Source organism: Vipera ursinii (assembly GCF_947247035.1).
Source record: "Vipera ursinii genome assembly, chromosome: 2".
In the NCBI taxonomy this organism is placed as follows: domain Eukaryota; kingdom Metazoa; phylum Chordata; class Lepidosauria; order Squamata; family Viperidae; genus Vipera; species Vipera ursinii.
Window position 1 is genome coordinate 271154711 of NC_139513.1, and position 26972 is coordinate 271181682.

The 26972-nt window shown below is 36.6% G+C and overlaps 1 protein-coding gene across 1 annotated transcript in view; it reads right to left on the reverse strand.

Annotated features, from left to right (window-relative positions):
- Positions 1-364: 364 nt before the first annotated feature.
- ITGA1 (integrin subunit alpha 1) overlaps positions 365-26972 on the reverse strand; it is an 83854-nt gene continuing 57246 nt past the window's right edge. The window contains exons 22-31 of the mRNA XM_083353521.1: positions 18758-18834; positions 17381-17470; positions 16037-16139; positions 15134-15247; positions 13370-13474; positions 11958-11963; positions 11650-11847; positions 8718-8810; positions 6961-7077; positions 365-4635 (exon numbers count right to left, since the gene is read on the reverse strand). Of these exons, the coding sequence (XP_083209647.1) occupies positions 4591-4635; positions 6961-7077; positions 8718-8810; positions 11650-11847; positions 11958-11963; positions 13370-13474; positions 15134-15247; positions 16037-16139; positions 17381-17470; positions 18758-18834 (948 nt within the window). The 3' untranslated portion in view covers positions 365-4590. The remainder of the gene's footprint in view (positions 4636-6960; positions 7078-8717; positions 8811-11649; positions 11848-11957; positions 11964-13369; positions 13475-15133; positions 15248-16036; positions 16140-17380; positions 17471-18757; positions 18835-26972) is intronic.

Sequence of the window (26972 nt, forward strand, 5' to 3'; positions counted from 1 at the left end):
AGCTTGCCATTCCATGAGTGATGCTAATTTGTCAGTAAAGTTAAATTACAGTTCACTTGTTCTTTATCTAACACAAAATAAGATGAATACCTCTCATAAATATACAAATCTGGGTCTAATATAAAATTTCAAACTGTAAAGGAAGGAAATTAAGGCTTCTTTGTGATCCTATCCATACATGGATAGAATTAATAGAAAGTAGTAAATGTTTAATCAGCCTATCCTGAGGGACTTTTTCAAATGTTGGTCACCTACAGTCATTATTATTCATAGATCTTAAGTTGTATATCTTCATGTAGTGTCTGCTAAATTATGACTAAGCAAAGAGTCTTATTCACAATTTCAGACAGGATTGTGTAATTATATTAGTAACACACATATACATTCATATAATCTCCCCCACACAAATAATATTTACAGAAAAAATGGAAATGAATACATGGCATGTTACTTCTATCGATGCTGCAAGGCAGGAATCAGGCCTTTACCTCAACATGATATAATGGACAGATTTTTTTTTAAGCTCTGTATAAAATGGCATTTCACCGGGAGTTTTTGAAACAATTTGATGATGACTTTTTTTAAATACACAAGGAGAAGATTATTTTAGTGAAATTTTCTTGCATGGCATACAATATTCAGGAGCATATAGAGTTCCATGCTGAGCAAAAATCTTGTATGAATGTTCTGTCTTTATATAATGTCTGCTTTTTTTCCCTTTTTCCAAATTATGAATTGAAAATTGTATTTTGAACCCAATTTTGCATGGATAAAAGTCAAGTTGGCAGCTGCAAAGAAAGTCCACATGTTTATGTCCTCCCCCCACAAAAGTGGAGCTTTGATTATATTGTTATGTCCATCATCTTGATTTTTTAAATTGTGCCTTGTGGTCACTTCTGTGTCCAACACAGATTAGGGTTTCCCAGTTTGACTGCCAGTAATGGGGCAAAATGGATTCCCATCATTTGCTACTGCAAATTGGTTCTTAATACATCAGAAGAAAATTTATAATCCCAGTTCAAAACTAAATACTGTGCCCTAGAGATCCTTGATGTGCGTGGAGGTAATAATTATAGACACATAGATGAAACATTCCATATGAAAAGAAAATTAAATAGTGAAATTTCTATTTCAAAATCATGCATTTATCCATATGCTGCTCTTGAAATGACAGGTGCATGACAGTTTATTATACACAAAAATGACACAAGTGGGAGAAAAGGTATTTTTCACATTGTGTGGCATTGTACTCACAATTTATGACCTACTTTCTCTAGGGCATTTGAACAGTCTTTAACCAGAATATTTAAAAATATTGAATGCAATTGCTTCTAGGCCATGTTCCTATGAATATTTGAAACTAAATTACTTTAAAATAAGTACAGTGGCTACACCCTGCAATCACTATCTAAATAAAATCAGCTGTACCTTCAAATTAGCTGTGCCAGTAATATTTGCACAGCTAACATTGGACTTTTAAGCTGGACTTTGTCACTCTTGGTTAAGTTCAAGTAGATTTAGACCATAGTGTTTAGTAGTGGTTATTAGTATTCTAAACTGCTTAAAATATTTTATCTAGCCCAGAATACTTTATCTATACACTGTACTATGTACAGTACAAATTAATATTTAAGACATTAAATTTAGCCACTTAAATAATTCCTCAATTTATAAGTAGCAATTTAAAGTCCATTTGACAGTTTATAGCAGTGTTTCTCAAACTTGCAATTAAAAGAACAGTGGACTTCAACTCCCAGAATTCCATAGCCAGCCTTGATATGGGAAGACTGTACAACTCACAACGAAGTCACAAAATTTAAGGGCATCAATATGAAATACAAACATCCCTGTAATGCTTGAAAAGGGAAATACAATTTTGTTTACTTTTCAGTAGGGAAAACACTTTGTGCAAACAATCTGGATCAGTGGTCCCCAACCTTTTTGGCACAAGGGACTGGTTTAGCAGAAGACAATTTTTCCACAGACCAAGGAGGGTGTGGGGGGGGGGTGGTTTTGGTTTTGCTCACTGACTCGCTACTCACCTCCAACTGTGTGACCCGGTTCCTAACAGGTCACAGACCTGTTGTAGATAAAACTAAAACAGTTCCCTCGGTGGCTGGGGAATTCTGGGAACTGAAGTCCATACATCTAAAAATAGTTCTACAGGATACCTTGTTTTATTTCAATCCTGATCTGAATTCTTATTGTTTGTAATGCATTTAAATTGGAATTTTGTTGCATGCATGACTCAAAACCTCATCGCTGCTTTTCACACATATTCAAACTGTTTTAATTCAAGCTTGGGAAACATGTAAAAATAGAACTGAAATATTTGAAATAAAAGCTCTAGAAGCTCTAGTAGGAAATATATATGTATCCAAATGAAACTAATTCTGAGGAAATCCTGCTCTATCAATTTCATGATTTGTAGAATTTCCAGTGTGGGCCATTTTTTATTGCCTTTGCTATGTAATTCTCCAATAATAAGTCTTCAGATATATTTCAGATTTGGATTTTTTTTTAAAAAAAATCATAATGGTCTGTTTATGTACAAGAATTATTCAGCATAACATTTCCAAAATTCCAGTGGATTGATAAAATGTTAATATTTAACATAAATAACCGTAAGTATTCTAAAAGGCTATTTGAACAAATATTTAAATTACATCTATTGGCAGATTGATATGGGAAGATTGTACAATTCACAATAGAATTTATGAGCACCAGTATAAATTTCAAACATTCCTGTAATATTTGAAAAGGGAAATACAAAACTGATCACCTTTTCAGTAAGAAAAAGCATGGTGGCTAAAATAGCGACAAAAAGCATCTGAGGAAAATAGTGAAAATAAACCATTATGTGAATGCATAAATAACATCTATGATGGTCAGGCCATGTTGATTTTTTGTCAAAAACATTTATTGCCTTATTATAGTGTTTCGTATTACAGTGGTCTGCTGATTAAAAAAATGGAGCAGGGGAAATTGAATCCTAGTCTTGCCTAGGACCCTGAAGCCAGCTGGGCTAGTCATTCCCTCTCAGCCTTGGGAAGAAGGCTATAAACCTTTGTCTAGAAAACTGCATGGACTTCTACACATAGTCACTGATATGAAGGCAAAAAAAGTATCTTATTTTTCTGCTAACAAATCTTCAGGGAAATTTATCATTAGTGACTTGCACGAAGATCCATGTTCTCAGTGTAATAAAGCACTATGATTTAACTTTTTCAGGAAAACAAAAATCATTTTTCATATTTTCCACTAAATATGAAGCAATGTATTTTCAAGGATTCGTCATTAGTAATGAGAAAGCAGTGAAATCATCTGTGCAGATAGTTATTCTTAGTCTATTAGATTGAACACCAGGATTTTTTCTTTATTAGAAAACCAGTATTGTACTGCCTCCTGGTGGTCAATATATACAGTACCTGAAAACATTGCCAAGGATATACACTATGGAGGAATAACAGCGGGTTCAGAGTTAGGCATGATTGTAGTCTTATGACCTATTTCATAAGGGGAGGCTAATTTCCCCCTATATGAAGGAATGGCACTGCTTTCAAATTCATCCCTTCACTATAAATGAAGTCCTTTCTTCATTTCTTTACATGCACAAAATACTTAAAAGTTTACATTTCTAGAAGTAAACTAAATATAAGACCCTGTATAGACTTTTCTCCACACACTTTTAATTTATGAGAAATATAACCTTTCTGGTATTAAATCATAACACATAGCATTAACTAATTCAGAGTGATGTATAACAGGTTTTCTGTTTTCTGAATGTGCAATTTTCCTTCTCAAATTGGAGATACCAAGGAATGTACTTGAGATGCTCTGCATACAAATATGACCTTAGTCATTAAGTAATAATTCTTCTACAGTTTTACAAAAGGCAGGGAATTCCATCTGATGCTTGAAATTTTATGGTGTGCAGTTGCTAATTTCTGAGGGGTGTTTTTCCTCCTGGATAAATGTTTTCCAAAACAGTAGCATGCCCATCTTTGAATATAGGCTTCTTCCCCATTTAAGAATGATGATAAATCAAAGTTGCAGATGTTTCTTATGCATGTCAGACCTTGTTTGAAATCCTCAAATTCAATTCAGTAGGATGTATGCCCCTGTGCAGACATTAGAGATTCAAAGTTGTGGGTTGTGTTCTAAAAATAAGTGACAATATTAAAAATAAGGGGTAAAATCTGAGGAGTAAATTGTCTGTCTGGTATCCCTAGTTTTGAATACGCTTTGGCTTCAGAGTTGCTTGTATATCCATGAAGAAAAAGTTATCTGAAAAAAAGTTCCAAGGTCAGAACAGTCGTACAGATTTTTCTCTTCTGTTCGCCTGTAAAAAAAGGAAAAGAAAGTTTCCTTTCAGGATTATTTTTTCTATCTTTGGTTTGTTCATTTTCGTTTTCTTTTTGCTTCCTTTATGGCTCAGCATATGATGTTGTCTGAAATAAAACTTCTGTGACCTTTCCTACATTAAACCAAGGATTTGATTTATAGTCATATCTCAGAAGTCCACCTGAAGGCAGATCATTGTAGAACAGTTAAAAGAGGTTTTTTCCCTCCTTGTTCTGGAGTTTCTTCTCATTTCTCCATTTTCTTCCTTAAGGGCCTGTTGAAAAATCCAGCCTGCAAGGAAAGTAATGGGGAAAAAAAACATAGCTCAGATTAAAATTCACTGCATTAGACACAAAGGAGATAAGTGCAAAATCTTATAATGCAACATGTATAAATTCAGACTATGAGCTAATGACAGATTCCAGGTGTCAATTATTCCAATGCTCACCCCAATGCAAAAATGATTTTTTTTCACATTTTTTTTCCAAAAGTCGTAAAAACAATATTAGGACAAATATAAATTGTGAAAAATCCATCAGTTAATTTGATAATATATACTAGATTTATTCTGATGGAAATATATAAAATAACATACATGCTGCTTGGAATTAAAAACATTGTTTTTTAAAATTGTACTAGTGCCGTTTATTTTTCTACCTTTTTCTACTATCCTCTACCTTTTATTTCTAATATCATTTAATATTCCATATCCTCCACTTGTCTGTTACTAAGGCGCTATCTTAATATTTTCTCTCTTCTCTCTCCATTTTATTATACTGATACAAACTTGACTATGTTGTTGTTAGCTATGATAAATGGGTCACTTTGTGGTTACATTAATAGCAGTTGAAACAAGTACCGTATTTTCCAGCATATAAGATGACTGGGCGTATAAGACTACCCCCCAACTTTTGAGATGATTTTCAAGATTTTTCATCTTACATGCCGGAAAATCAGCGAGCCCGGGAAGGCACGCCCTCCCCTCTCACTGTGGAGGAAGCAGGGCAGGCTGACGTCTGGCGGGAACCGGCAGGGCAGTCCTGTGCACGCACGCACTCCCCGGCTCCTAAGGAGTCCTCGGGGAGCCATGGCAGGCGCCTCACGCTCTTCCCTCTTGAGGCAGCATCGGCGGAGCCGTTCGGCATCAGGCGGGAGCCGGCAGGGCAGTCCTGCGCACGCGCGCGCTCCCCAGCTGTTAAGGAGCACTCCTTAGCAGCCGGGGAGTGCGCGCATGTGCAGGACTGCCCTGCTGGCTCCCGCCCAACGCTCTTCCCTCTTGAGGCAGCATCGCTCCCCGGCTCCTAAGGAGTCCTCGGGGATGCTGCCTCAAGAGGGAAGAGCGTGGGGCGCCTGCCATGGCTCCCCGAGGACTCCTTAGGAGCCGGGGAGCGCGCGCGTGCGCAGGACTGCCCTGCCGGCTCCCGCCAGACGCCAGCCTGCCCTGCTTCCTCCACAGTGAGAGGGGAGGGCGTGCCTTCCCGGGCTCGCTGACTTGCAGCCAAGCCGGAGCCGAAAGGGGCTTTTCCTTCCACCCACCCTTTGGAATAGACGCAAGAGCTCCCGGGGTCTGGCGTTTGCAAGGGGGAGGGGAAGGGGCTGAGAGGCTCTTGGGGGTGGGAAGGGAGAGTCACGTTGGAGGGGGGACTGGACTAAGGAGGCTTGAAGTTGCTTTGCAAGAACGGGGGCGCTCGATTGATTTATGTACTATTTTCCGGCATATAAGACGACTGGGTGTATAAGACGACCCCCCAACTTTTGAGATGATTTTCATGAGTTAAAAAGTCATCTTATATGCCGGAAAATACGGTAATGAAACTACAGTGTATCTCCTAAGACAGTAAAAGATGTTTCAAGTTGTGAAGATCTTATTTTCTTAGCTTTGACAAGGCTACCATTTATGGACAGATGACTAATAACACTTAGCTGTTTTAACTGTTTTAGACTACATCACTCTGTGCACTGTGTTTCGAACCTGATGAGATGAATTTATTAATATGACAGCAATAAAGTGTTTTATATGAAACACTGGGAAGAAATGAAAAAATTCCCAGTAGAAGAAATTTGTAAAAATATATTTATGAAAATTGAAAACAGAAAGCTAAATAGTTAGCTTTCATGAAAAAAAGACACATGTGAGAAATAGTATTTAGGAAAAGCCAACTTTATAAGGAAGTGCAAGTTGAGACGAAAAGTTTAGCCTTATATATTGCATCATCTACTGTAATTCAGAGCACTGTTTTTCTCTTTTGGATTATCTTTCCATCAAAACAGATAATTCCATGATAACAATACCAATCTGAACAGCCACTAATCTAAGTCCAAAATATTTTGCATGTTTTTTTATAACATTTAGAATCTGACTGTATAAATATTAATTGAAGACCATTTAATAAGAATATATACTCCAGCTTTCAAAATCTTGGCATACAAAAACTGTCTTCTGAACCAAGTTTGTTTTCATTTGTAAGACAGAAAGCATTGATTTTTTTTTAATTCATGGGTGGCTCATCATTTAAGTGGCATTGCTTAAGCAGTAATCAGAAAGATTTTCTCCTTCTTGCCTTTGGCAACTCACCAAGGCTTCAGAAAAGGGAAATGTGGAAAAATGCATCATACCTTCCATAATGCAAATATAAGCAAGGTAAGAATCAGGAGCCCAGCAAAAACACTTAGCAGAATGACCCATAATGGCACACGGCCAGGAAGAAGCTCCTTTGAGATTTGAATTATTGTCTGAAAGATATTAAATCAACACAAGCATTCATGATTTCTCTAAAATAGAAACTGAGGCATCAAGACAAATAGAAATTACTTTTTTATTCATTAGAAACTCAAATTCTTTTGTTATCAAATACAACTTGGGATTGATTCAAGGGTTCCTGTTAGTGAGACAGGACCAATTATTTTTATCCCAGCAACTTTCCACTTGTCTTCAAAATCTGCTACAGATGTTGGATGAGAAACAGCCACTGGAACTATATATCTCCCTTAACTCTGACTCTAACATAGCTTTTTTAATGAATAAACCTGTTTAGGAAAAAGTTAAAAAGTGTAAATGTAAGTGTACAAATGCTAATGTTAGGAATATTTTAACTCTGATTCTCTCCATTCTATAGATAAATATTTGTGCCTTGGAAATAAAAGTGTGATAAGTCACATGTATCAACTGTTCATCATTTCAGGCATATTAATGCTCCAATTCTATACCTACATTATACTGTAGCTATAGTTCTAGAGTTGCTGATTTGCAAGTTGATACCTAACTCTTAATCCTAATAGAGGGTTTAGATTTTTTCCAAATAAAAATAGGTTTTATTGACTTATTGATTAAATTTATATGCCACCCATCTCTGTATTGAGCAAGGCAATTATATTCCAGTCCTGTTTAATATGATGCATCACATATATAACACATACATGAAAAATACAGATCTTCAGTTGTCCAATTGTGCCTGACAGTTTGACTCCTGAATTTAATGAAACTTTTTAATGTCAGTGAAATAGTAGCGAAAAATATAATAGGCAAGAAGTAATTTTATTTTATTTGTATGCCAAATAAAAATGAATACTTTCTGAGTATCTAGGTAAAGGTAAAGGTAAAGGTTCCCCCGCACATGTGTGCTAGTCGTTTCCAACTCTAGGGGCCGGTGCTCATCTCCGTTTCAAAGCCAAAGAGCCAGCGCTTGTCCGAGGACGTCTCCGTGGTCATGTGGCCGGCATGACTAGACGCCAAAGGCGCACGGAACGCTGTTACCTTCCCACCGTAGTGGTCCCTATTTTTCTACTTGCATTTTTACGTGCTTTCGAACTGCTAGGTTGGCGGAAGCTGGGACGAGTAACAGGCGCTCACTCTGTTACGCGGCACTCGGGATTCGACCCGCCAAACTGCCGACCTTCTGATTGACAAGCTCAGCGTCCTAACCCACTGAGCCACCGCGTCCCTCTTCTGAGTATCTATCAAATCATAAATATTCACCGAAGTAATATAATGCATGGTTGTAAAGTTATTTTTTAAAAAATGCATAATTTAAAAAAGCAACTAAACAGATAACTGCATGATATGGGCTGACATCTTACACATTGTACATCTTATGAATTATACCAATTATACGTATCTAAATATTATTTCTAGAAGGGCACTCACAAATATTTATTAATTTGTATAATGCCAACTGCTGTATTAAGGTTCGAGTAAAAATGCTAACTGAGTTGCTAGCAAATATAAAGCTAATGGTCTGAATGGTTACTTATAAATAATTTTTCTATATTTGTTGGGATTTTCCACCTAATTACAGGCAGATAATTTTTTTTTTCTGGCTAAATTGGCATGCAAATTGAATTTATGATATGCGAAATAAACTGCTAGAACTCACCTCTATTTTTTCATTTTCTTTCTTCAGGATCATTAATGAGTTTTCAGTCCTTAGACTTGCTTTCACAATGAGTTCTACACTGTGAATTTTTGCCTAGAATAAAATGGATTTGATAATGTTTATGCTTACGTTGATAGTTCCAAATTCAAAAGATGACTCAGAGAAGAAAATGATATTTATTGCTTATAAGAAATTGCAGGGGAAGGGCACATAAAGGAATTTGCCGTGATGACAAATAATTTGCTATTACACTCCTTTAATGGCCTTCATCAGGAAAATAAGCAGTATTTTGGCTTATTTAAGAAAATCTTTTCTTCTAGAGGTTGACACAAGAAGGGCCAAGGGAAAAACTATTGGCATCAAAATATTTGTGTCCCTCAGTGGACGCTGCAGTTTCAATTCATCTCAAACTCCACGATAGTCATCAAGGCATACCAGAGTTGGGAAACAAAATCTAGACTTTAGACAAATGTTGCCTACCATCTGGACTCACTTATTGTCCAGTGCTTTTAGTTGTTCCTCTCCTACAATTTCATGAGATGAAACTTTGGACCAAGGAGAAAAAAATGCTTGCAAGCTGAAGCCAATGATAGAACAGGGAGAGATTTTTCCCCCCCTTTCTACACAGCTTGTAAGGCAATATCTTTGTTGTAAAAATGCTTACAGGAAACCAGAAACATATGGTTTATAGGCTGCATATAAAGATTTGAGTATGTGCCATCAAGCTATTTTCCACTCCTAGCAACCAAATAGATTTTTTTTTGCAAGATGATCTGCCCCTAACCTATTCTTCCATGTCTCCCAAGATTGTACTCATGACCTTGTAACTGAATCTATCTACTTTGCTGCTGCTCTCCTCTTTCTTTCTAACCTATCCAGCATTAGAGCTTTCCCAGAGAGCTGGATCTTTACATAATGTGTCCAAAGTAGGATAATTTGAGCTTGGTCATTTGTGCCTTAATGGAGAACTATGTTTAATGATTCTCAGTAGTCTTTTCCAACCTTAAATTTCAAAGGCGTCAGTACTTTTCCTATCCTGCTTCTTTAAAGTCCAACTTTCACTTCCATAACATGTCACAGGAAATATCACGGCTTACATAATTCTGTTTGTAGATATAGAGACGTTGGAGCATTTCAATATTTTTCCCAAGACCTTCATGGCTGTTCTGTCAGACGGTAGCCTTAACTGATTGATCCTTTACTGTTGATGGTTGATCCTAAACAGCAGAAGCTCCTCACCACTTTGATACTTTCATTATCAATTTAAAGCTGTTGTTCTACCTGTTTGGGCTTCCTAATATGTAATTTTAGTCTTTTTTTTTACTGTACCCTTTGATTTTTTTTTAGTCCTATCACATGTCTGAATACTGAGACAACATTCCTTCTTTTCAATGGTATATTCCAGGGGTCTTCAAACTTGGCCCTTTTATGACTCGTGGAGTTCAGCTCCCAGAATTCCTCAGCCAGCCTGCCTGGCTGAGGAATTCTGGGAGTTGAAGTCCATGAGTCATTAAAGGGCCAAGTTTGAAGACCCCTGGTATATTCTCTTTTTAGCTTTAGCTCCCTGGAAAATTTCCCTGATGAATCAGTGCTCTAGTTTTGTCTTATATCACCTCTTGGCCTTGCTGGAAGAGGCTCCCTTATGGTGAACTGGGAAATCCTTGCCACGATGGAACAAATGGTTGCATTTCTGTTTAGGTCAGTCTCTGTTTCTTTGAATGTTAACAATATTAACTTTTACTGAAAAATAGTTAACTTAAATAGTTAATATAAAGACAATTTTGGTCTGGTTTCAAAATCAAGAATCCACCAACATCCATAAAAACTTTTAAGCGCTATCAATATTTTTCTTTTAGAGGAAAGAAGGCAATTCTTCTTTTCACTCTACTCTCTGTCTTAGTGAAAGGAAATTAATTACTACCTGGCTTTCAATAGAAAGAAAACTCTAAAGGTTATTGTTTTACGACATTACATGCTGTAATGTTTGATTGGCCTCAAACATATGTAGATGGGTGATATGTTGCTCATTACTTTAGCAGGAAGAAAGGAAACAAGGATATAAGAGGAGAATTTAACACATTCCTTTTCTTAAGTCACAACAGTATACAGGTAGTCCTCGACTTATGACAACAATTGAGCCCACAATTTCTGTTGCTAAGGGAGACAGTTGTTAAGTGAACTTTGCTATTTTATGACCTTTCTTGCCACAGTGGCTCAGTTTATAATTGCAGTTGTTAAGTTACTAACACGGCTGTTAAGTGAATCTGGCTTCCCCATTGACTTGGCTTGTCAGAAGGTCACGAAAGGAGATCAAATGACCCGGGACACTGCAACTGTCATAAAAATGAGTCAGCTGCCAAGAGTATGAATTTTAATTATGTGACCATGGAGATGCTGCAACGGACATAAATGTGAAAACTGGTCATAACTCACTTTATTCAGTACCACTGAAACTTCAAATGGTCACTACATGAACTGTTGTAAGTTGAGTACTACCTGCCGTTGTACACTCTGTGAAACTCAGTATAGTTTACTCTTCTATCTGTTACCATCGAGAGTTATTGAGCTTGAATTTCCAGACTCTCAGTATGGCTAACACCTGGGAATTCTGAGCATAAATGAAAATCAGTAACTCCATCAATTCCTCAAAAGTTGTACCCATATGCTCCGTTCAAATTTGGCTTACAGCAACTACAATAGCAATAAAATTACATGAAATCGAATATACATCAAGAAATAACTGTAAAAACATTTGCATCACAATAAAAAAACTTGCCGCCTGAACACATTATGTATTAATATAACAGCATAACAGTTCTTTCAGTAGAAGCTTCCTAGCCAGTATCAAGCAAGTAGCATGATGCATGTACCTATAATATGTATGTGTTTTTGACAAGATATCATTTAAAATTCCTAATAAATGGTAGCTCACCTTTATGAAAGTAGGCTTCCAGAGTCTGAATGAAATATTCACATGAGTAATATTTGATGGGGCTATAGTGCAGTTAATGGATGCACAATCATATCTATCACAATTCTGTATAAAAGACCATAGACACATCTCATTAATATATTTGCAAACTATAACTACCCAAAATAGCAAAATTGTAGATAACCTGACACATTCTCCATGTCATGCTGAAATAAGTATGAAATGTTCTGATAATAACAATGGTGACACCAGTAAAGTTCAGTCAGTGTTTAGAAAACTCATCATTTTGCATTCAGGAAGGCCCTCACTGCAAGCTATAATAAATAAAATAAAAATATGTTTCTAAACCTAGTAAGGATCATTCTGCTAATGTTATTTGTTTAAATATACTGTATATGGCTGCACATCTGGGTGCCACTTACAACATATTAAAACAATTAGAAGAAATATTAGCAAAGAAGGAAAACTACAATGGTCACTGAGGATAAAGCGAAACAAAACAAATAACAAACAATACTCAACGGGCCATATAACTCATTGTTTCTCAACCATGTTAAGATGATTTCCCATGCTGGCTAAGGAATGACAACAGTTAAACTCCACACATCTTAAAGTTGTTGACATTGAGAAAAACTGATTTAATCTTCCAACCCTAGCCTCCCAATACCTAGGCCTTGGAACACATCCAGGTCTTCAATGCTTTATAAAAGCATTGTTAGGACCACCACCCAAAATCACTCCTGTACATAATCTGGTTCCATGACATGAAGAACTTTGTAGGTGACAACCAGCATCTTAAATTGAATCCAGAACCATTGCAACTAATGGAAAAGCGATGTAACATGGGCATGCCAAAATGCTTACACTATTCCTTTGTAGCTTTTGGATGGTGAAGGGCAGACTGCAAAAATCCAAATGGGAGACGACTAAGGCATGAATAGTACTTCAGGTCCAGGAAGGTGTGCTCTTAGAATGAATTATTTTTCTCTGACAATGAAAATCTTTTGCATAGCCATGGCAGCCTTATTAACAGGCATCCACCAACATTTTCATGATAGGTAATTGTTCTAATTCAGACATGTCAAACACAAGGCCCGGGGGCTGGATGCGCCCGCGAAGTGGTTTCATATGGCCCACGAAGCCATCCTGGAAACAGTGAGGGAACGGCCCCCACTGCCTTGGCCCTGGCCCAGGAACCCTCCTTCTGCGAGAGACCCTCAGATCTGTCCCACTCCTGCCCAGGCCCCCATAGGCACCCTTGATGCGAACGATGTAGAGCTGGCCATGCCCATCCAATAGGCCATACGCACTCTAGGCACGCCCACCCAGTAGGCCACGCCCACCCTGGCTATACCCACCCGGCCCCCTGAGGGCAACCGCAATGCTGATGCGGCCTTCAATGAAATTGAGTTTGACACCCCTGTTCTAATTGATGATTAACTGAAAGTTGTTTTTTAACCTCCTCATGTGGAGAGATGGTGAAAATCAAATTTCCAAAGCTAAACATTTTAAAAGTCTATGTTATAGATTTAAAAACATTATTTACAATTACATTTCTGGCAATAAGAATATTATAGCAGGAAGAATATTACGGTTGCATATAATTGCTCTTAGCAAAAGAAAAATATACATATGATGATCAGTTCAATCCCAACTTAATGTTGAATACTAAAATGCATTATTAACTATTAAAAAAACCCATAAAATCAGGTATACATACTATGTTGGGATCTTTTAGAGGTTCTTGTATTCTTGATGTTGTGAATGGATTACCCATATCAATCTTTAACAAATCATTTGGGTGGCTGGATTGGCATTTTGCATTCTATCACAAGAAGAAAAATGTAATTTTATAAGTATTTTGCAATAATTTTAACAGAGAACTCTAAGTCTTTCCCAAAGATAATATCACCTGACTATTTTCTGGCCAGAATGCTTTAACTGCTAGAAAAAAGCATGATTGTCACCAAAGTTACTGTCCTCCAGCTGTTCTTAGAGTCACTTTTTCTAATGAGCCAGAAGGCCACTCAAAATATTGAGAAACACAGGAGCTGTGGGGGAGAACAAATCACTAGTTCCTTCTACCTTCATTTTTACAGATCAGAGTACGGTATATAAATTCTTAACCTCTGCTAGCAGCTTGGGGCTACTTTAGCAATTATTGTTTTCTTTTAGCATTACAATTTCTGGTGCTTATATATTTAATTTTGCAATTAATAAGAAAGCTTTATATAAAGTCTACAAAAGGATATATTGAGCATAATATGTAACTTTAGAACACAGTTTAAAACTTGACCAAAATTAAAATATATCAGAAATATTTCAGTTTTTCCAGTTGTTATATTCATACAATTTCTTTTTTTGGAGTTGACGTCTGTGCATATTGAGGGATGTCCTTTATTTTTTATCACTGTTAAGTAGTTTGGACTGAAAGGTAATGACTGAGCCTGTTATCCAGTGAGCTCCATGTTTAAAACAGGAATGAACCTGGGTTCCTTATCTGCCAAATTGGCACGTTCATTACTATACCTTTTTGGCTCTCTGAAATGCCCAAGTGGGTTTGTATTCCTATTTCCTCATTTCAATGCCTAATTATTATACCAAAACTCCTTACTTGGTACGAGACCAAGATCTGAGCATTTGAGACATGAGCATTGTGCGACGGGGTGAGTGCCTGTCTTTGCCTAGCTCCTGCTCACCTTGCATGTTCGAAAGCATGCAAATATGAGTAGATAAATAGGTACCACTTTGGTGGCAAGATAACAGCACTCCATGACATCATGCGGGCCACATGACCATGGAAATGTCTTTGGATAGTGCTGGCTCATGGCCTTGAATCAAAGAACAGTGCCGCCCCCTATAGTCCTCAATGACTAGTGAAGTAAAATTTGCAGGGATTCCTTTCCTTTCCTTTCCTTTCCTTTCCTTTCCTTTCCTTTCCTTTCCTTTCCTTTCCTTTCCTTTCCTTTCCTTTCCTTTCCTTTCCTTTCCTTTCCTCCAGGTTATATCTCCAGTTATTCCAGACATGAGACCCGTAATTCCCAATCAGTAGGTTCAGCAGATCTCTTTTCTTTCAATGATAGTAGCTTGACATCTGGATGGAGTCAGTTTGCAGAAGCCTCTGATGTGGCAAACCATGCTTGAAACTAAAGGCAAATAGTAATTTGTATCATGGCACGTGTTTTCCATGGTTATGTCTTATGAATATAGATATTGTATCTCTTTGGATTTAGATTATATAGAAAAGGAGACAAATTGTTTACCTAAATTATAACATTAGATAAATGAAACATTTTTAGAAGATAATTCCAGAGAACATTTCATATTTTATCTAATTTATTATAATAACCATTTCCTCCCATATAAATACCAATGGAAAGAAACACATGGAAGACTTACTCATTCAAAGACCTGTGTTGTGGAAATCAAAGTCTAATTTTGAACTGCAGAGCAGTGTTAGTTTATATATATATTGCCTATTTACCTCTGAATATGATATCCTGGTGAAGTAAAGGATTTGGTTTTCATCTGAAATATTCTTTGGAAATGAGATTTGCAGTGCAAGCTGTGGCTGTAAGAAATGTTCTCCTTTCTCAATCTAAAAAGATAAATGAAAGGCTAATTAAAAAATAACAATCAATAAATGTTTTTCCCCACTATTAACAGTTGCTATAGTCCCTACTAAACAAATAACCCAGTGTACAATTTTATTTCATAAAAGTAGATCTCCAACTTACCAAATTTGCATGCAAGGAAAATAATTAATTAAACATTATCTTAGAAATCGAAAGTCTATAAATTAAACCAGAACATATCTCTAAGGTATAGAAAATAAATGATCTATGGTATATTTCCAGTGGCCATGTTATATCGCACTGACACAATGACTTGTTCTGGTTGGTCGTAAATATGTTTAAATCTCAGTAAGATTTAAGATTCCTTCTCAATATGGGTTCAAGGGAAAAGATGAAGCAGGAAGAATAAGTGGCATTTATTTTTCAGTAAGGTGTCCATAACCGGCAAATGTTATAGTTGACTGGAAAGCTTCCAGATTTGAATGGATGAATTCTAGCTGTACCAAATGTCTGTCACCGAGCTCCTGCCAGAAATGTGAATTCATTTTGACCTTCTATCACAATGCCCATCACCCAAATCTGTTCTGAAAGTCTGGGTATCCTTTGCAGTAGATTTTTGGAGGCGTGCAGGGGAAAACACAGGATAGGAAAAATCTGTCAGGTAACCAGAAGTTCCATTTGCAGAAAGTTCTGTCAGGTTCATAGAAATTATTACAAACTGGCATAATAAAAATTCACCTGATTAAAAAAATACAGCACATAAATGTTAATTTTCAAAGTCCACAACCAGAAAAAGTGGCATTGTCTCTTACCAAGTAGTATATATTAATTTCTTCTCCAATACTATCAGTAGAATTAATTACTGCAGGTATTGTATCATTTGCAGCAATGATGATGTGATATGAACTAGGTTCTCTTAAAAAGAAATAAAATAATGTTAAGTGATTTAGAATCACAAAGAAGTCACATGTGTTATTTCAATTATCTATACAAAATGAAATGAAGCAATATGATAGTGTTGTTCTCGTTCAATAAAATATGAATTTAATAAACCTGAGATTTTTTTTCTGAATAATGCATAATTTTTCCCATTCGATTTATTCAGTATGAAATTGTTACAGTAATCCAGTTTAAACCAGATAGTGAAACACAATAATCTAATTCCATTCTCTTTAAATAGCAGTTTTCTGCCAGATTATTAAGAGATAAAATATTGATTAATTGAATATGTTTTCAGTGATGGAACAAGCCAGATAATACAGTATGCAATTTTTTGTCATATATACAACAGGGGTCCCCAACCCCCAGTCCATGGACCAGTACTGGGCTATGGTATGCCAGCAACCGGTTTGCACAAACAAGCAAAGCTCCATCCACGAGATGCAGGAAGCACACAAAACCACGCACTCTCTGGTCCACGGAAAAACCTTTCTCCATGGAACTGGTCCCTGGTGCCTAAAATGTTGGGGACCTCTGATATACAACATGTGGAACAGTTTGATTGCTCTATTGACTTATGATTGGTTGCAGCATTTTGATTGCTCCATTTACTTATGATTGGTTAATTATTATATTTAAATTTAAATTATAACATATGTAGGGTGTTTTATGGACTGGTCATTAAGATACTGCGGTGAAGATACTTCTTTCTTCTTTTCTGTGAAAGAATCTGAAAAATGACAACACTGTATTTCAAGATCTTTCACAGAGTAAAAACAAAAGCCAACTTTAGCACCATGCTTTGGACGTGAAATATCAGAAACAATAGAGTTTTTGTTTGTGTTTCTCTGTGTTTGTGTTCACGTGTTACATTAATGGATTCTGTATAAAATCAGGACTGGGAATAAAAAAAAGTATGTGGACTACCAGAATGGTACCATGGCTAAGGTTCAGCAACAGTCAGAATCAAGAGCCATTAGTAATCCATGGTCAAGAGAACTAAGGAGCAAATTAGGAAGTGATGCTACCACATGACTCTTGTTTTGGGGAAGAGGGGATTTTTCCACCTACAGAACAGAAAAAAACCCCTAGATGATCAGTATAAAAATAATTAAAATTAGGGAGGGATAGGTAGGGGAGGGGGAGGGGGGATTGTTAAAGATAAAATGTATTTTAAAACTTTTCAATAAAAAAAAATAATTAAAATCTAGTTATACCTTTTAAATATTAATCCACTTTCATATTTTACTGGAATTGAAATAGTTCCTCTGTTATCTCCAAGAGTCTCATCAAGTTCATCACTATCACTAGAACAAAACATATTTTAAAAGTTGCTTTAGACCACAATCTATTTTAACTGACAAGCTATTATATTCAAAACACCCACCCATGCTTTGCCTTATTGTTATGTTATAAAATTATTTCATTTTTATTTGTAAAGAAAAGAACACCTGAAGTGGAAAAATGTGTAACTTAAGAATCAACTTAATTTCTGAGAGCGAAGCCCAGATTTAAAATAGCCAATTAAGTATGGAATCCAAAAGAAATGTTTTTGGTGCAACAATTAATTAGTATCTATGCTGGTTTATCATGATTTGTAGATGTAATCAGCTACCATTGTGAATTCAGACATGTAATGACCAATGGAATTTAAGGGTAACTTAAGAATGTCAGCAGCCAATCAGATCATAGGGTCACTGCAAGATACTGATATCAGTAAAAGATTAATTCCTATAAAGAAGCAAGGAAATATTTTCTGATGTTAGAGGAATAGCAATAGCACTTAGACTTATACTGCTCCATAGTGCTTTATAGCACTCTGAGCAGTTTACAATGTCAGCATATTGCCCCCAGCAATCTAGGTCCTCATTTTACTACCCTTGGAAGGATGGAAAGCTGAGTCAACCTTGAGCCGGTCAGGATCAGACTCCTGGATGTGGGCAGAGTTAGCCTGCAATATTGCATTCTAACCATTGCGCCACTCCTAAACTTTTATTTCACTATAAATGGACAGAATATTCTACCCTTTGAATTTCTTTAGCAGATAGTAACCTTTTTTCCCCTTTTATTTTTTCTTTCTTTATTAAGTTTTTTTAATTTTATCCAAAGCTGAAAACCACATAAGAACATGGAACCTTCCACTAAAGTAGTAAATAATGAATCTATTTTAGGATTTAATAGTTCAGATGCTTAACTATACTTACACTATAAATGGGATTTACAAGTGTTAGAACTCAATTCAGTATTTCTCATTTAAATTAATATAATATTTGCCATTGGTGAAACTTTGATTAATTTCAAATTTACCCTTTATTAATCCCTTTTAACCATTTATATTACCATTGCTTTATGTATTATTTTACTATATTGCCATTAATTCTCTTATTACATTTTAATCATTCAATGAAGTTTATTATTCCATTTTACTCTTTTTATATATCACCAGTTAGCCTTTTATTCCAATAAATTATAGACTAATTTTTCTTCTGTGCAATCTTGATTCAGTGGAAACCTTCCATAAATTCACTGGAGGAACCCAAAATACAGTGGGCCTTGATTCAATCTAAAGTTGTGTAGATATTACTGGAACCAACCTTGTAACAGAAAAGTGAATTATAGTATTTTCCAGGAGGTGGGACACATTGAACTGGAATCCTATTTCAAAGAAAATCTAAATAAAAAGAAAGTACATAAAACGCCAGTGATTATAATTAAATTAAATAAAACTGCAATTATATTTTCAACAAAAATTGAATACAAATCATCATTACATTTTCCCTTAGTAAAAGAAATGTTTTATTTTTATCTATACTGAGCAATAAAATGAAGAAGTGTCAACCATCTGACTTGTTGTTGTTAGTTGCAAAGTCATATCCGACCCATTGCGACCCCATGGACAATGTTCCTCCAGGCCTTCCTGTCCTCTACCATCTTCTGGAGTCCATTTAGGCTCACACCTATTGCTTCAGTGAGTCCATCCAGCCACTTCGTTCTCTGTTATCCCCTTCTTCTTTTGCCCTCAACCTTTCCCAGCATTAGGCTCTTCTCCAGTGAGTCCTTCCTTCTCATTAGGTGGCCAAAGTATTTGAGTTTCAACTTCAGGATCTGGCCTTCTAAAGAGCAGTCAGGGTTGATCTCCTCTAGGACTGACCATCTGACTAGCAAACTCAAACTCATCGGTTTGTGCTTAAAAATTGTAAGCCGCCCTGAGTCTTCGGAGAAGGGCGGGATATAAATGGGATTTAAAAAAAAATCAAGGAATCTTCAACGCTTTGAAATACCATAAAAGATAACATTTTATTGAGTACACATCTCATAACTGAAGTAGTAAAACCAGCTCTGATTTTCCCATGCAAAAATCTGCCTAATTAACAATAGCTTCCCTTAACCCCCACCCACCCAGTGTTCACATTACCCAATCATATGTCTTTGGTTTGTTATGTCTCCATCAGACACCTGAGCTAGGGACCTTGGCATTTTTATAGGTTCTCACGGTCTGTGGACAGCTTCTTAGAATTCCGTTTCCTCCCAATGCTTTCTATCCCCTCTCCCATGTTTCTATGGCAAGTTGAGTGGTGATAGAAGTTATCAGGCATCTTAGCAATTCAACCTTGACTAGATAAGAATGTAAAGTCTGGAGTGTGTGTGTACACACACGCACATTATGAAGTTCTCATACACATTTGTAATGATTCTATGGAAATACAGATATATTTATATAAAGTCTGTGCATATGAAAAAGAAAGGCAAAATAATCCCAGTGCTATAATTCATTTAAAATTTCTGTTTTAATTTATAAATATTACATGCAGGTATGAACATGGACTTAACATTTGAAAATTGTTGCTTAAAATAATTTTATAATGCCCGTCACATAGACTACCTCCAACATATTATTAATGTTCAAATGTGGGCTATTAAGACTAAACTCTTTTTTTGAATATTCCCCTGAAATGGTAGAGACACATCACCTTTGTTAGGCATATGGTGTTAGCCTACAATGTTGGGTTGAAAATATATTAACCATGATGTTATGTCTTTAAGATGTTAATTGGCCAATGGGTGTGTAAGTGTTCTCATGGCCATAAGAGGGAGCTAGTAACGTAGTTTCTCTCTCTCTCTGAATTCACTGCTCTCTACTATTACTGTTTTTGCTCTGTTACTGTGATAAACCTGAACTGTGTATTGACCTCTGGACCAGTAAGAAGACTTTGTATTTTGGATTACTCCTTGGACTGTTGCTATTGTGTATGACCTGGACTGTTTATTTTTGACTGTGCATTTTTTGTTTTTACACCACCTTAAAGTAAACTACTTTTTGCTTTTACAACTCAGTGTACTCTTGTGGTTACTGTGTGACTCTTACTGCTCTCAGTACCCTTCCTTGTCTGTGCAACTCTTTGGTAGCACAAGGAGACCTCTGCACAACAAATTCCTTTAACAATCTTTATAAATAACACAGGCACCAAAAGAAGGAAATATGCATGGATTAGAGGGTGTCCCTGAAACTTGAGTATAGAGATGTGAGATCTGAAGGAAATATTTTAAAGAATAAGGAAGACAACTTTAACAGAAATATGCAAGAACTCTTACCTAGGCAAAGGATACAATACAAACAAGCTTGCAAGGTTCTATTACTATAGCCAATCTCCACAAAAAGCAATTTTAGCTTTCCTATGGGGTTGATTTCTTGGTCTGGTCTACCTAATGGCCAATCTTGCAAGTCTGATAATGTTGTGGACCCTCCCGTTCACTAAATAAGGTTGGCATCTGCCTGAGTCACTTCCAAATGTTAGATTATTACTGTTGATTTTAAAAAATGTTTCACTCCCCTTCTGAAAGCTCTTACATGTTTCTGACAAGCTTATGTCTCTTCCTGTCTACACATAAGAGTTAATTTTCCTCTGTTGCTTTAATACCAAGCAAACCAATTGTTTCTCTGTTCTATTCCACTGGGTTTCACTAGCAGGTTTTTAGCTTTCTTTAGAGGGTTTATATTGCATTAAACAGAAGGACAGCTTTGTATAAATATACTTCATGAACCATGCAGCAAAAAGCTGCAAGTAGTAAAGGTATTTTGCTTATAAGGCAGTGGAGAAGATATTGTGGGAAAGTTTATTTTTAGCCAAGTTCCTGTTGAGACAACTAAGCCAGATGACAGAATATGACAATCTGGTAAAAAGAACAGAATTCCACATAAATTATTTTTCTAACGTCTCAGTCATACAGAAAGACTAAGAAGAATGGCTGGATGATACCAGAACAGCTGTTCTGTCTTCACTGGTCAATGTGAGTGAAGGTAAGAAGTATATTTTAACATGAAGCATCTTTCATCCCATCATCCTAAAATGTTACAGCTGTTTTGGGCCTTGCTTTGCCTAAAGCAGGGGTGTCAAACTGCTGGTCCACGGGCTGGATGCGTCATGGTGAGACCACACCCACCCCATTGCTGGCAATGGAAAGAAAGTCACGATACGTCACGACATGTCATGTGACATTGCAAGTTTGACACCCCGGGCCTAAAGCATAACTAATGGAACTCTGACTCATTCATTTGATGGCATCCAATCAAAAAGGATGTCTGTTCCAGAGCATCAGGGCATTTCTAGAGTGGTCCTTGGTGGTCTCTGAGCTTGCTTGTTTTCTTGCAGACGTTTCATTATCCAAATTAGGTAACATCATCAGTGCCAGTCATGATGTTTCCTAGTTTGGATAATGAAATATCTGCAAGAAAACAAGCAAGCTCAGAGACCACCAAGGATCCCTATTGTCCTTTATCATCTCTAGAGTATTTGAAGCAGGTGGTATAAAATTGAAATAAGTATAATGCACATATAAATAAAGTACAAGGGTTTTTCTTATCCTGGAAATATAGGTAATGGAGGCTCACATTTAATATTTCTATGAGTACAATTAATATGCAATTTTTAAAATTGTAACTAGCAGTGACTGGAGAGTAGGAAGGACTGGGGCTGAATGAGATGGAGAAGGGAAGATTCATTATTTTCTTTGGAAGAGAGAAAGTTCTCTTGATGATGATGATAAGTTGGAAGGGACCTTGGAGGTCATCTAGTCCAACCACCTGCTCAGGCAGGAAACCCTAAACCATTTCAGATAAATGGTTGTCTAGTCTCTTCTTAAAAACTTCCAGTGTTGGACCATTCACAACTTCTGGAGGCAGGTTGTTCCGCTAATTAATTTTTCTAACTGTCAGGAAATTTCTCCTTAGTTCTAGGTTGCTTCTCTCTTTGATTAGTTTCCATCCATTGCTTCTTGTGCTTTGGAGAATAGCTTGACTCCCTCTTCTTTGTGGCAACCCTTGAAATATTGGAAGACTGCTATCATGTCCTCCCTCTCTTCATTAAACTAGACATACCCAATTCCAGCAACTATTCCTTATATGTTTTAGCCTCCAGTCCCCCAATCATCTTTGTTGCTCTTCTCTGTACTCTTTCTAGAGCAGGGGTGTCAAACTGCCAGCACCCGGGCCGGAGCATCACGGAGAAACCACGCCCATCCCATTTTCGGCAATGGGAAAAAGTTCCGATACGTCGCGCGACATTACGTGATGTTGCGAGTTTGACATGCCTGTTCTAGAGTCTCAACATCTTTTTTACATCACAGTGACCATCTTTCTGTGTATCTCTTTCTTTCTCTCTCTGTGTGTGTGTGTGTGAGAGAGAGAGTGAGAGAGAGCAACCAGAAAGAGAATGAATCATAGTTCATATATTTTAAACAATGATTTGTTGAATAAACTAACATTAGTTAAGTTCACACAAGAAGTTAAACCAGAAGGTGGATGGCTCTGGTCAAAAATTCTGTTACATTATTTCTCATCATTTTGAAATGGGAAATTAAAAATTTGTGTAAATGTGTTTTTAATTTTAAAGACAATGGGTTTTTTATAGTTTTAATTTCAGCTATAATTTTATAAGATTTGGAGAGCTGGACCTGAAGATCAGGGTGGTTTTAAAGGTGGAGGAAGGAACACCAATATACTATTTGGTTAACATTTAAATTAGCTGAAAATGCAAGTAGTGCAATGTCTAATAATGAAATTCAATAACCCTGAAGGTGAAGACTAGATTAAATATACAGAAGAGCAAGCTATGACAGAAAGTACATCCACCAGCCTTAGAACTGACAGTGAAGATACTGAAGTGGTGGATAGCTATTGGGATTGTCTACCTATTGGGACTGTCTATCAAAAGTAAATGAACAGCAGTCAAAAATATGTTGCAAACTAGGACTTAGTAAACAGTGGCAGCCTTGGAAAAGATATTCTAATACTGTGATATGCTTATGCCTACAAAGATCAGAATTGTTCAAGAAATGATTTTCTCCGAGACACTCTATGGAATAAAAGTTGGATTTTTAAGAAGGTAGGAAGAATGTCAGCTTTTTGGTGTGGCTTAAGATTCCTGAGAATACTACAGATAGTTAAGGAACAAATAAATAGATTATACCACAAATCCATCTCAAATTCTCATCCAAGGCATGAGAGAGCGGGCCTAAATTATAATATTTTGGCCCCATTGTGAGAAGACCTAACTCTTTTGATAAGTCCACTGTACAGTGCTGGGAAAAGAAGAATGAAAAAGCAAAAGATGATGACTACCAGCAAAGTGGATGGACTCAATTACAGGGTTGGGGACAGATCAGTCTAAAGGAAATATGTCTATCTAGTTGCTAAGAGTCAACATCTACTTGATGACCTATGTGAACTTCATTATTATTTTAAGCATAATAGTTCTTCCCTTTCAGCTTTTATGGAACTCTGCATAAAAAATTGCAAAATAAAACAAAATATGCACATGCTTTAATTTCCTGAATTATGAAGAATCTTTACAAAGTTGTAGTATATATTGGTATTTTTTTCTAATGTTTTTAGTAGAGAGTAGTACTATACTACTTGGCTATTCCACTCTCCTGTTTTTCCCTTAAGGAAGTAGAATATTTATGGGAAGTTCACATGATCTCACACATAGGCCAGAGGCCAGGCTTCCCACATATCCTGTCACATAAACTTCAATTCTCAGAGGAAGATCTGAATCAAGAGTCTTGTTGCCTGAACTTTGTCTAACTGAAGATAAACGTAACTTTGGTCACAAGCACTAAGGAAGCAATTGCTCTTATGATCACAAAACCATTAAGGCATGCTTGACTGATTTCTGTAACCAGGTCCATTTTGCATCTGGGAGTTAGTGATATATAAATACATATTACCCACAAAATGCAGCTTGGGGGCACTTTGACCTCTTGGAAAATTATTTATGTTCCCATATAGATCCCAGTCTGCTTTTATGATTTTCAGAATTCACATACGATAAACCCTGTGCAAGCCATTTGGTGTTATTGGAAAGGGACTTTCCGGAACTTTTGTATTCTTAAACCAGCATTGTTGCAATTTCATAAGAAAATAGCCAAACATGGGGAGTTCTGGTATATTATAATAGCATCTGGAATACCCAGACTTCCTACCCTTTTAAATATTCTGCAATTCAATAAATTATTCTTTTTTAAAAAAAATCCTTCCCTCTTTTATCAATTTATGATTAGAGATAAATTAGTAATTGGAATTTCATGTGAAATTTCTTGTGGAATTGACACCTTTACCTGATTGCTGAATTCACATAGGCCTTAGGTTTGTACAATATTCTCTAAGCAACAAATAATCTACTGTAACCAAGGTTAGATTGTTGTGAAAATCAATCAACTAGGTCTTTACTTGAGATGGTTAAGTATGTTTCAAGGCCAACCTTCTGTTCTTTTCAAGATCCAGACTAAAGTCCCTTCAACTCTGAACTGTTATTTTCCTGTTACTTTTATTGATATTTATCGGATAGATAACATTTGGACTAACGTCATCTTCCTATCCCATTATATAAACTAAATAAGAATGCAACAACTTTATCACATCTAACTATATCTCATCGCATCATAATTAAGTGCACAACAAGGTTGGATTCTCAAATGATCGAATTAATTAAGAATCTTCCTCATTAGACTTCTGGTTTTGTGCCCATAGCACATGCTATGCAAGAGTGGACTTCTGCTCCCCATGGCTAGTTTCATCCTCCTTGGGGGACCCTAAATGGATCCAAAGTTGCCCCGAAGAGGTGACCATGAAGAAGGGGCACCCTGTTGATCACGAAGTGACAACAATTGCTTTGTTGGATTCGGGAAAAGCCCTCCAAACCCGACAGGAGAAAGGCTAGTGTGAGATCAGTGTCTAGCCCAAGCTACTTGCAGCTGAAGTCCCAGAGCACGAACCTGAACATCAGTTTACAGCATACTTGGAATTGGTGAGAGTACTGATCTTTTTTCTTCTATCTAATGTCTAAGTCTTTGAAAAGATCCCCAAAGCAAGAAAACCTCCAGAAGTGAAGTGAGGCGACTATATCCCTATTCCCTTACAGATGGAAACGGTGAATTACTATTAAAGGAGGAAAGAGATATACTAAAATTTGATTTAAAATACTACAGTCTGGACAAATCTAGAAACTAAAAAACTGTCAAGATTATACCCTAAGGAATTTTTGATGGAATTATAAAAATATATAACAAAAATAACTTTTTGATTGAAAAAAAACTGAAAAAAGAAATTACTGACATCTAGTGGAGAATCAGAGAATAGAACACTAACAATAAGGACTCAGAATTTGGCAGAATGCCTAGAAACAAAGAAAAAGTTGTTTCTTTGAATTGCAAATAACCTTGAAGACAGCTGGGAACAAAGGAAGAGCCAGCTATTAGATTAAAAAGTGTCTGAAAGAAAAGAAAAAACACCTGGACTGTTGCTTAAATCTAAGAACTGTTTATGGAAAAGAAAAACCTTGGCTTTTTGCTAATCTTTTAGAGGAGAATCTACAGGAAGGATTTAAAGTGGCCTAACACACTGAATTATAATTGTGACTGACTGATAAATTGACTTTTGAATTAAAACATTGATGAAAGATTATTTGAAGGGGGGAGACAATATGGATATTACATACATATCAAAAAATGACAGGATGCCATATTCAATATTTTCTCCTGAAGGACTTAGCCTGGAAAATCAAGGGCCTCCAGAAGCAATACTTCAAGGCAAGATAAATGCTTTCCAGGAGGAAATATATGTAATGTTAGGACAAATACAAATGAATATAGACTCAAACCACAAGGAAATTCGAAACAACTTTGATGATTTCAATAAGCAGTGTGTTAGGATGCTGAGCTTGTCGATCAGAAGATTGGCAGTTTGGCGGGTCAAATCCCGAGTGCCACGTAGCAGAGTGAGCGCCTGTTACTCGTCCCAGCTTCTGCCAACCTAGCAGTTCGAAAGCACGTAAAAATGCAAGTAGAAAAATAGGGACCACTACGGTGGGAAGGTAACAGCGTTCCGTACGCCTTTGGCGTCTAGTCATGCCGGCCACATGACCATGGAGACGTCCTCGGACGAACGCTGGCTCTTCGGCTTTGAAATGGAGATGAGCACCAGCCCCTAGAGTCGGAAACGACTAGCACGCATGTGCGGGGGAACCTTTACCTTTACCTTTATTTCCAATCTAAATCTACAATTAAGAAACACCCAGGAAATAACAAATGAACAAATAAATCAGACAGCAGACTACAAATTAGAAGAGTATGATCAAACTGATGAAATAACAAAAGAAAAGAATAACAATTTGACACAAACAGGAAAAAATCTACAAGGTTCTGATACAACGAGAAAAATAGATTGGATTATAGAATTATCAGGAGAACCATCGAAGTTTGGGAGACAGAAAGTATTCATCTTACTTACTTCATCTTTTGTATTCCCAGCAA